The 11,553-nt window shown below is 33.1% G+C and overlaps 1 protein-coding gene across 7 annotated transcripts in view; it reads left to right on the top strand.

The window, feature by feature from the left end:
• Window positions 1-10,523, top strand: part of LOC106078264 (synaptotagmin-7-like) — a 465,097-nt gene extending 454,574 nt beyond the window's left edge. For all 7 annotated transcript variants that reach the window (XM_056033680.1, XM_056033679.1, XM_056033683.1 and 4 more), the window contains 2 exons: window positions 3,560-3,674; window positions 5,918-10,523. In XM_056033680.1, the coding sequence (XP_055889655.1) occupies window positions 3,560-3,674; window positions 5,918-6,222 (420 nt within the window). In that variant the 3' untranslated portion in view covers window positions 6,223-10,523. The remainder of the gene's footprint in view (window positions 1-3,559; window positions 3,675-5,917) is intronic.
• Window positions 10,524-11,553: the final 1,030 nt, after the last annotated feature.

Below are 11,553 nucleotides of genomic sequence, written 5' to 3'. Positions count from 1 at the left end.
GGCGAAGCCCCGACGCCAAAAGCGTTTTCTTGCTTTTTTCACTGCAGAAACGCATTCTCCTGACAAGTACAGCTCATTATTCATCAATGGAGTACGGGGCGAAGCCCCGACGCCAAAAGCGTTTTCTTGCATTCTTCTCTGCAGAAATGCATTTTCCTGACATCTACAACTCATTACCAATAAATGAAGTTCGGGGCGAAGCCCCGACGCCAAAAGCGTTTTCTTGCATTCTTCTCTGCAGAAACGCATTCTCCTGACATCTACAACTCATTACCCATAAATGAAGTTCGGGGCGAAGCCCCGACGCCAAAAGCGTTTTCTTGCATTCTTCACTGCAGAAACGCATTCTCCTGACCTGAAGCTCATTATTCATACTATTAAAAAACGACCTTTCGAATAATGTTGTACTTGAAAAATATTCTAATTTGAATTTATAGGCCCATAATACATTGCAAATAAAACCGATTTGTTCCTTGAAAAGATAGGATACCCCACGTATTTAGATTTTTACTTTGAGGATCGCCGCCGAAAAAAAACTTATTCGATAAATATTATTCAAGAAAACTCTAATATAAATTGTGAGTTATAGTCCCAAATTTATTTAGCTAGAAAAATATCAGATTGAAAAGGTTGGGAAAAGGTGACTATGAAAAGGTTATTTGAGTTTAGAACTCATCTCAATCATGACTCTTATACTGAAAAATTTCGTTTGAATTCTAACTTTTCCAATGCAAAGTCTTTCTTAAAATACTTATGATAACTTCATGTGAAATTACAAAAACTCTGTCTGGAAATGGGAATGGCGATAGAGTGAAAACGATTAATCCTCGCTCCTTTACTAATTTCTGCTAAAGATTGCATTTGGCATTAAAGAATAGGTATGGGGCGACTCGATATAAGAATTTAATTTATAGTATATATAAATTATATTAGTGACAGATTTTTTTTAATTTTGTAATTTCTTAACTATAATACAAAAAGAAAAAGTATTGATTTGTCCGATGAGGGAAATGCGATTGCATGGATCGCCCCTCCCACCTGGTACAACCCTTTTTCATTTAAATTTACTAATGATACAATTTGAGATTAGAGTGTGGTACGACATATTTACAATGGGTCACATATCAATACGTAGTTTATATTATATAGATATTCAACTAATTTTGTTCACAAACTATGATTCTCCACAAAAATAGGACCGCCCCCCCCAGCACTCAGAGGACTAGAGTGGGGAGGGCAGTACATGCAATCGCCCCCCCCCCTCACCCCACCGAATCGGCCAAAATACCAGAAAGGGAGAAACATAATATAAAATTTATATATTAATTCAACTAATTTTGTTCACAAACTATGATTTCTCCATAAAAACGGACCGCCCCCCCCCCACTCAAAGGGTTTAGGTGGGAAGGGCAGAAGAGGTATTCGTCCCCCCCCCCCACCAATCGGCAAACAGGGAACGACATAATATAAAGATCGGTTAAAATATCAATAACAAGTTACAAGGATATAGATATTTAATTGATTTGTTAGCAGGCTGTGATTTCTACCAATAAATTGGACCGCCCCCCCACTCGAAAGTGTAGGGGGGGCGGGATTGATACCATCGCCCCCTCCCGACCCCACCAAATCGGCCAACATACTAGAGGGGGGGGGGCGAAATAATCTAAAAATAGGTTGAAATATAAATAATTAGAATATATTTTTAACATAAGTAATAAATTCGTATACAAATTGTGTGAATCCTATACTAAAGTTCGTCCGCCGGGGTCGGCCGAGTGGGGGGGGGGGGCGATCGCCCCTACCGCCCCCCCCCTGGATCCGCCAGTGAGTCTATGGTGTATAATCCAGTAAGATTGCAGAAATTTTCTTATTAAATAAAAAATAAAAATATTAACCCTTTAGATACTTCCAATTATTTGGCCTCTAAACATCAAAATTGTAATTTCATTTTGTATGCATTCATTGTAAAACAGCTCAGCACTCTAATGGTTAAATGGTATCCCTTTTACAAAATATTTTAACGGCATCTTTACATAAAATTAACGGAGTAAAAATTATTTTTTTTTCGAGAGAGAGAGAGTTTTAAAAAATCACACCAATCTTGGCCATGAGTCACTGTTGGCCTAACTTCTAAACCGGCTTCCTGTTCGACGTTTTGGCCCCAGTCTGTGGAAAAAAGCCACGTGACGTGCTACATCAATGGCCGCTCGTAGACGCATCCATCTCGTTGAAGAGTGTTTCCGGTCAACACGAGCTTCCCGCTGCGCTGTTTGCTCATCAGTGTATTAAAGTTAATCGATAGAAATCATTTTACTATTTGGCTGCTGTATGCCTACTCCAGCTTTAAGCATGCGTCGTAGCTAGGACGAGGCTAAAATGCAAAATAAACAGCAACCTGTCTCTTCATACACCCGATAATATTAATAATTAGTCCTGCGAATTCCATCTAGATCTAGATCTAGATATATTAGATAAATTATATAAGTATTAAAAGGCACATTAATCCATGAATTATTTCATCGCAATTGCGGAAAAATCAGGCTTAGATAGTTTAATATAGTTTATGTGTTAAATATATAGTAATATTTACATAGCACCTGTACCAGTCCCTACCAATTAAACCTCTATTCAATTCAAAACTTCCTGGAAACAAAAACTTCTGGGTGGGCAAGATTGAGCGAAACCTGGACATGGATTTCGAGAACGGCTCTAAAGACTTTCCTGGAAATTCAAAAACTGATGTATATCGTTGGGAAAAGAATTACTACCTCGTATACCACACAGGAAAAACTCTAGTTTGACCGTTATAATTTTTCAGATAAAAAAAATGAAATAGGTAAATTCATTGAAAAGTTAAATTCATGAAAATTTTGCATATATTCATATAAATCTAGATCTAAAGGCCTACCATTAGAATTTTATAAAGTCTAGTAGATCTACTATACATTCGCTTAAGTTAACCAGGAATTTTTTTCTCGGTGGTGGGGGGGGGGGAGTATATTGTGAAAGTTTCATTGTTTTTAATCTAATATATATTAGTTATTAAGAGAAAAAAAAATAGTTTTATTAATTTGTATAAAGAAGGTATTGTCTTTTATTTTTTAAACTATTTTAAATATTTTTCTTGTTCAAGTATTTAGCAGTTTTTCTAGAGATCAATGTCTCCCAGTCTTCCTTTCAGACCTTGAGATCTAAAAGGTCAATGATGTCAAGGTCATCAATTTCTATATCGTTGGTTACCGAGGCTGTCATGTGACCAGCACAACGACCAACAACCTCTACTTTCCCCAACTAATGTCAGATACCCATCAGAGTTGGGTACGGGTACACTCATGAGCAGCCTAAGAATCCCAAAATTCAAAATCCCAGTCTTCATTGAGAATCAAGATCTTTAAGTTCGGAAGCCAACCGCTTCATCCATCCACCTATTTCAATGATTTGCTATTAAATACCAGTTTATTTGGGATACTTATTAGGAAAGTTTTACTATTACTTATGGTGTCTTACTACGCTCTGTGGTGTGCATCATTTGACATAACCAGTACGCTGTCTGTTGCAGGGCAAGCTGGGTGAGTTGCTCTTATCTTTGTGTTACCAACCCAACATTGGAAGACTCACGGTCACTGTCATGAAGGCTAAAGATCTCAAGGCCAAGGACATTACCGGATCGTCGGGTATGATTTTTTTTTTCAAAGCTTATAACGACTCAGTCTGACTGTATGTATCATTGTATGTATGCATGTCTGTATGATAAAAAGTTTGTACACGTTATTTCTCCCACACCTAATCTCGGATTAAGATAAACTTTTGCATACCTGACAATCCAAGAATCAATTTAAAAAATAAACCAATTAGTTAATTAACTATTAACTAATTATGATGTTTCGTATCTTGAACAAGGGAAAGAAATCGTACTTGACTATGGTGGTGGGGAACATTTTTTTATGTATTAAAAAAAAAAGAGGATCATTCACTAAAATACCCCCATATGGCCTCCCTCTTTCACAACTAGTCCAGAGAAGTGATAGGGTCAGAGTGCATTGAGAAAGTTGAAAGCTAAACAAAAGCAATCGGTAAAAATATTTCTAATCGGACAGGTTTATTGTGTCTTGGTCAGCCATGTGTAACTGTACTGTTACTGTACATTTCTAATCCAAACTAATTAATACAATCACTCTTAATATAAGCTTTGTTGTTTTTTTAAGTATTTTAAAATGTTGTTTTTTTTTTAATCTTTGTTTCGTTAAATCTTTTTTTTATACCAATCAAGTATTATTATAACATAGATTTGGGTGGTTGCCTGGTCGAGTGGTAAGCGCTGCGGATTTCGCCAAGATGGTCTCGAGTTCGAACTCTGCCAGCCATCATCTTCTGCAGTCCTGTCGACTAGGACGTACAAATCTTTATTTCTGGAGGAACGTCCGAAAGTTGTAATCGTCTGCTTCGCTCTGTGCGTGTCTGAGTGTATGCCTGGGTGTGTCTGTGTGTACGCCTGGGTGTGTCTGTGTATATGCCTGGGTGTGTCTGTGTGTACGCTTGTGTGTGTTTGTGTATGCCTGTGTGTATCTGTGTGTATGCCTGGGTGTGTCTGTGTGTATGCCTGGGTGTGTCTGTGTGTACGTGTGTGTCTGCGTGTATGCCTGGGTGTGTCTGTGTGTATGTTTGTGTGTGTTTCCCTCAGAAGAAGCTTTAAAAAAAATGTGATATGTAAATGAAATGAGAGTGCAAGGGTTAACAATGAAGCTCGTATAAATTAAATTGGTTCTTAAAAACAAACAGTAAGAGGATAGTTTGATTCAAGTAAACTTGAAAACATAGTTTACAGCAGTGTTTCCCAAAATGTTTTTCTAAACGGAACACTTTGCACATTCTGAGTATTTAGCGGAACACTTTGCTTTTTTTATATAGAGATTAATTCACATGGTGGCTTAATAGTTAATTATTCCAGTAGTTCGTGGAACACCTATTCAGGCCCCGCGGAACACTGTGGTTCCGTAGAACACAGTTTGGGAAACATTAATTTGAAAGATAGCTAGAAATTAAATCAAAACACGTCTCGGGATCGCATTTATCAGAAGCCCATTGGAGGGAGAGAAGAAGACAACAATAATAATTGTACAATATATATATAACCCTAATTGGTATTCAAACTATTTCTTATATATATGCCTGTGTGCATTGACCCCTTATGTGACAAAAGGTCAGTGATTCTTGTAATAGGCCTGAATAGCATACATTGGCATTACAACCTGCCTATTGATTGAAAACCCCAGTGAAAAGATGTCAGTAAATTAATGAGCTTGGCGTATGTTTTTATGCATTGTCCAATGATGTGTATTTGTGTCACTGAAGCCTAATATGTCTTTATAAAATCCTTCATTGGAGAAGACAATTACATCCTACGTATATATCCATATCCTATATCCATGTATCGGAGGCGCGGTGGCTGAGCGGTAAAGCGCTTGGCTTCTGAACCGGGGGTCCCGGGTTCGAATCCTGGTGAAGACTGGGATTTTTATTTCAGGATCCTTGGGCGCCCTTGACCCTACCCACCCGACATTAGTTGGGGAAAAGTATAGGCGGTTGGTCGTTGTGCTGGCCACATGACTCCCTCGTTAACCGTAGGTCACAGAATCATCTTCCCACAAGGTCTGAAAGGGGGGAACTTAACTTTTATATCCATGTTAAATCATATGTTTTATCCTTGTGTCTAAGTATTTTATTAGTTGTCATGTTTTTTGTTGTTCTTTTTTTTAAAGTCAGGGTTCGATGCTTTATGTACTATTGCTATTTACTTTTTAGTCTTCTAAAGTATCGAAGTTTAGTGATTATATTAATGGTGATACTCTTGTTAATTCACGTCAAATATATGTTTATATATCCTAATGTTAAAATCACCACTAACTTCTATTTATAGATCCTTATGTTAAAATCTGGCTGTCCTTCGGAGCGACTCGAGTGGAAAAGAAAAAGACCAACATCAAAATGAGATCGTTGAACCCTATCTACAACGAGTCCTTCATTTTTGACATCCCTTGGGAAAAAATCCGCGAAGCCAACTTGGAGGTGAGCGTCATGGACTTTGATAAGGTCGGAAGGAACGAGCTGATTGGTCGGGTCGTGCTAGGCTGCCGCAGCGGACCAATGGAAACGAGACATTGGAACGACATGGTGGCGAAACCAAGGCAACAGGTGGCGCAGTGGCATTTGTTGAAAGACTGATGATATGCTCTCAGATTGTTTTGCCTCAGTAGCTATTGTTCTATATTGTTATTTTTTTGAGCGTATGGTGAGACTAAAATTGTGAAGCATGAAGATACATAACAAGTAGCAGTTACTTGTACACTAAATACATTTTTGTTGAAGTTGTTAACAAATTTCAGTTACAACCTAATGATAATATGGGATCAACTTTTTTAAATTGATTGTCCAACAAGGGTGTTTGCAATTTTTTTTTTTTTTAATTTTTTTTTTTACTGTTATTAATGTAGACCCAGATTTGAAATATTTCCAAACATTTGGAAAGACTAATCCAAGAATTAATTGTTAAAGCATATAGATATAGATATATTTCCAATACGAATTGGAAAGAGAAGTTGTTAAAAAAATCATTTTTTATTATTATTATAATTTTTTATGACTAATTGTTATCAGTTTGGATTGAAAAAAATCATTACAATTAAAACGTATTGATTAGCGTTTCTAGTATCGTAAACTAATACCATATTTTTATATTTATTTTTCACAATATTTTAACAAATTTAATCAAAGCTAAAATAATAGTTTCAGGAAATGTTTTAGTCCCAATATTTTAATTTATTTTTTTTTTGACATTCTTAAACTCAACAGAACCGGTAAAACTTTTATTTTAATCTTTTAATTAATTTTTTTTTTTTAAGATTTTTTTTTTTAAATTTTCTATAAATTATTTTTTATCCATGGAGTGAGCTTAAGGAAATAACGCCTTGATCTAGTAGTGGGATGAATCAAACATTTCTTTTATTCTGTTAGTTGTACTTTTAACACTGTGCTAACTTTAAAAAGCTTTCACATGGCATTGAAGTCGTTTTTTCAAAGTCACCAGTAATAATATATTTTTGTTACAGAGATTTTGGCTCAGCTGCAAATTTTAGTTTAAAATTCTGTCTATATACATAATTTAAATGTCAACATTTAAAAGCCAATTAAGTTCTATTTAAAATGTAGACTTGACATATTTAATGTAAAATCATCAGTTATTGACATCAAAACTAAGTTGTGTAATGACTATACAGCTAAAATAAAATGTTTGGAAAAGTAATAGCAGATTTTTATTTATGTGGAGTTTTCCTTAATTCAGAGAGTATCAATAGTTGTTAGAATTATCTCCACCAGTAAAATAAAGAATGTTATGAACATGGATAATGTTGACATTTCTTTTATGTTTAATAAGAGAGAGAAAAAAATCAGTAAGGAATGGTAATATTTGTCAAAACAGTTGTTGGCAGAAAAAATAAATTTTGAGAAAAAAATATTTCGAACCAACTGTTCTCTGGAATCATAATTTGAGAAATATATGATCTAAATTTGTTGAATGACAAATTAAAATTCAATAGATCTTAAATAAAGAAAAAACACTTAATTTTGCCTCTTCTTTTTCATCAAGTGATTCGTTTTAACAAAACTTAAGAAATATATTTTGATAAGGTAATGTTATTAATTTTTATCTTGACAAGTCTATATTTTTGAACTGTAGCACTACTTAAAACATTTTATAATACAAAAAAAAACTAGCATAAGCTTCAGAAATATATAATTACCGTACAAGGAAAAATTTGATGGAAAAATCGTAATCATACATTTTGTTACAAAGATCCTACACATGCTAGAACAAAAAAAAGTGGACAAGTATTTGACTACACTGAGCAGATGACTTGACTCTCTGCTTCTATATTTGTTCATATTATTATTGTTGTTTTTTTAAAGAGTGTGGAATAGATGCTTCTCTAGGAACACTGTTTAATATTAGCATGTAGATAAGATACATGTGACTATTTCATGACATCTGCACTATCCATTACATTTGTCCATTTATTAGTTACATTAATTATATTATTTGTTCTGATTTAACTATGTAATTTTTATATTACACTTGTTTACATTTTTTAATATATATAATTATATATTTTTTTTTTTTGTTGTCGTATACAAACTAAAATTTGAACCAGTGAAATTGTGTCCTTTTTTAATATATAAAATATGAAATGTTAATTTTGTTTTATTTTTTTTTATTGTAAAACATCTTGTGGATGTTTTTGTCTGCAAGATAAATAAAATGCAGAATGAAATTCTTTGACAAAAAAAAAATGTTCGTCAGTCGTCTGTCTAAATAAAAAAGTAAATAAAATTATTGTATTTAAATTTGATTTAATGTAAACAAATTTTGCAACTTGTCAAAAGCAATTTTTCTTTGCAGTAATATTTTGTATTTCCTTTTGTTTTTTTTCATTGTTTTTAATAAATGCTTTAAAAATTTAATTCTGGAAATAAATTACCTTGTAAAGTTATTATTGAAAAGTAAAATTTAAAAAAAATTAACTTTTAATGTATTTGATGCAAATGTTTTGAAAACCTAATTTTATTGTAAATGTCAGAGATTTTCATTAATCAAGTGAAAAAGATATTTATCCTCTTCACTGAATGTGCTTGGTACTGTCTTCTCTTTATCTGTTACCATTATCAAATGATAACAATTCAAAGCAATAAAAAGCATCTCTTTAAACTAAATTGTTCCACTGGTACATATTTAGTCAACATATGTTTTTTCAAAAAGATTATTTGGTTAGACACTTGCTTAGACATAGACCCTCTTAGTGCATAGGATGGCAAGATCTCTCAACAGAGATTGGTCATAGGCATTTTCCCAGCTGTTGCCTATGGATTTTAGGTCTTCTAAAAAGGTGTGTTTAGACACATCTGCAAGTTAAGCTAGTCCTGATTTAGATTGTACTATTTTTGTCAAACAGTTATAGTAAATATTAAAATAACTTGTGTACACAAAGCACATCATGAGAATGAAAAATTAATAACATTAAATTTGTTTTAAATTTACCTACATTTCATGCTTTTCTTTCACTTTCTTATGGTTTTTCTTTCTATTGGATACACGAGGAACAAAATTTAATCTAATAATTTCTTAACATCTATTTTTTTATCTATATTATATTAATTTGAAATCGTCTCTTTATTGTTTTGTTTTTTTATTTGGGTCAAATGTCATTTGCCATTGTATCTAGCCATTCATTCATCCATCGAGTCAAATCATCATCATAACACTTGACTGTTTTAGAGTTCAAAACAGCTTGCATGTTGGTGGCTTCATATGTTAAACCCCATGCTCCAGTCCAATCTTTACTGGTGGAATAGGACGGGATGTTGTTGTTCTGTTTTTCTCTACATAAAGAGTAGGCTGGCTCTTAGACCTCAAGATGTCCATTGGTCTTAGACTAATTTATTTTTTTTTAGCTTTAAATGTTTTAAAGAATTATCTTATTGTGAGTATATTAATGTCTTTATGCAAAAGTCTTAAATGATGCCCACAGCCTTCAAGGCTAATCTCATTAAGTATGAATTTTTAAAACCCTGAATGAAGATGAACAGAAAAAAAAACAGCATAATTGACAGCAGAGTAGATATGGAAGTAAAACCATTATATTTAATTAGGTATATATGCTGAATGAAATCATTTGAGATAACATGGGGAAACCCAATGCTGTCAAACTTTTCCTACTTTTGAGAAATCCAAGTTTTATTTCATTTATAGAATAAAGTAAATAACTTATCAGGTGTTAATAATCAAGAGGATATGAAAAAAAAATTGACCACTCTGTTGTCTTACACTAAGAGAGATTATGGAAATAGCAGATTAAAATGAGTTATTTTCAAAAATTTGTTTAAAAGTTACATAAATTGAAGGTAGCAATACATTTATCAACATTCTATAACAAAACTATTGTTATGTGCAATTTGTTTTCGATAAGGATCTCTCTTTTTTTTTTTTAAAGGCTCTAAAAAGTTATTGGAAAAAAGATTTTAAACCCTTGAAGTTAGGTAACTCCCCTAGAAGTTGAATACATAGCTGATAGGGATACTAGGGATCAGTTTTTAATTTTTCATTATTCGATTCTACTTTTATTAAATAGCAATAGCATTTTAACAGACAAGCTAATTAAAAAACCTCAATAAGACATAAATAATTTATTTATAAGATATACTTCAATAAACTTCAGTCCTAATGAGTAACCTGAATCGACACCCCCATCGGGTCTTGGCTCTTACTTTTATGAAATAATGAAAGATCTTATGGTCCCGTCATCTAAGTATTCTCTGACATGCAAGCTAACGTAGAGTGTCCATGGAGTGTGACATATATCTTTGTTATGTAATGCACCATCACCTATGTCAAACTTTATGTCTTCAGCAGTCGGAGAGAAAAACAACTTATTAACAAACTATAGATGCCAATAAAAGCTACTTATAACAAAGTTGTCTTGGAGTTTGAATGTATATAATTTTCTGTTGCTTAGTGTCTCACCAACTTGTTTCAAAACTAAAATATTGTGCCAAATTAAAAATCAATATTGAAAATAATTTGTTAAGAAGACCGCAATAATATATTTTTTAAAAAATCCACAAGTTTAGAATTTATTTTGTGTATGTTGTTTTCATTTAAGTTAAACAAACTTTTGATGTTATGAATCTACAATTTAATAATATATATATATATTTATAATAATTTAAGAGTTATGCAATTTTATACTATTTAAGGTTTTCAGTGTTTGTTCATAAAAAATGAGCAAGGAAAAAAGCAGTTCATTTGAAGTCTGTATAGAAAGAAATGTTAATGTCTTGCCTTTTAAACATTTCATTTGGAAGGATTGTGGATGGCACTTAGAATTATTGAATCTAAGGGGATCTAGATTAATCTTTAATTTATAAACCACATCAGAACTTTTTAATATATTATGATGGCTTCTACATGTTATGCAGGCTTATGGTTACCAGACGTCTTTGAAAAAGGGGATCATGTCCTCTGTCAGACAGGCATTGACCTAAAGCAGTGATGCCCATAATTCGACATGAGGGCCATTTTAATTTCCAACAGTAAACACTCATCTCACAGGCCACATGATCGAAAAGTTACAAAAAACGAAATGAAATTGTTCTGCAACTATTTTACCAGAAACCCCTGGATTCAGTGCTACATTCTATAATTATATTTGTTACGCATCAGAAAATGTCAGCAACAGTGTAGGTACCTTTACCACCGACTCATTTTCTTGTCTCTTTTTGGTAAATATTTGCATCAATCCTCCAAACTCTAGGCGTAGTTTATCTTTTATTTGTAGTTCAAACCAAGGATGCCGGCATATTTATTTCATAATGCCGATATAACAGCCACACTTTCTTTATAAAAAAAATATGTTGGCTTATTTATCATGTTCCACAAAAAAAGTAAAGATCCGCCAACTTTTCGTGGTAGATTCTACATTGAAAGTACCAGTTCATTACTAA

Source organism: Biomphalaria glabrata, chromosome 6 (assembly GCF_947242115.1).
Source record: "Biomphalaria glabrata chromosome 6, xgBioGlab47.1, whole genome shotgun sequence".
In the NCBI taxonomy this organism is placed as follows: domain Eukaryota; kingdom Metazoa; phylum Mollusca; class Gastropoda; family Planorbidae; genus Biomphalaria; species Biomphalaria glabrata.
Note: the sequence above shows the minus strand (reverse complement) of the source record. Positions and strands in the feature narration are given on the sequence as shown.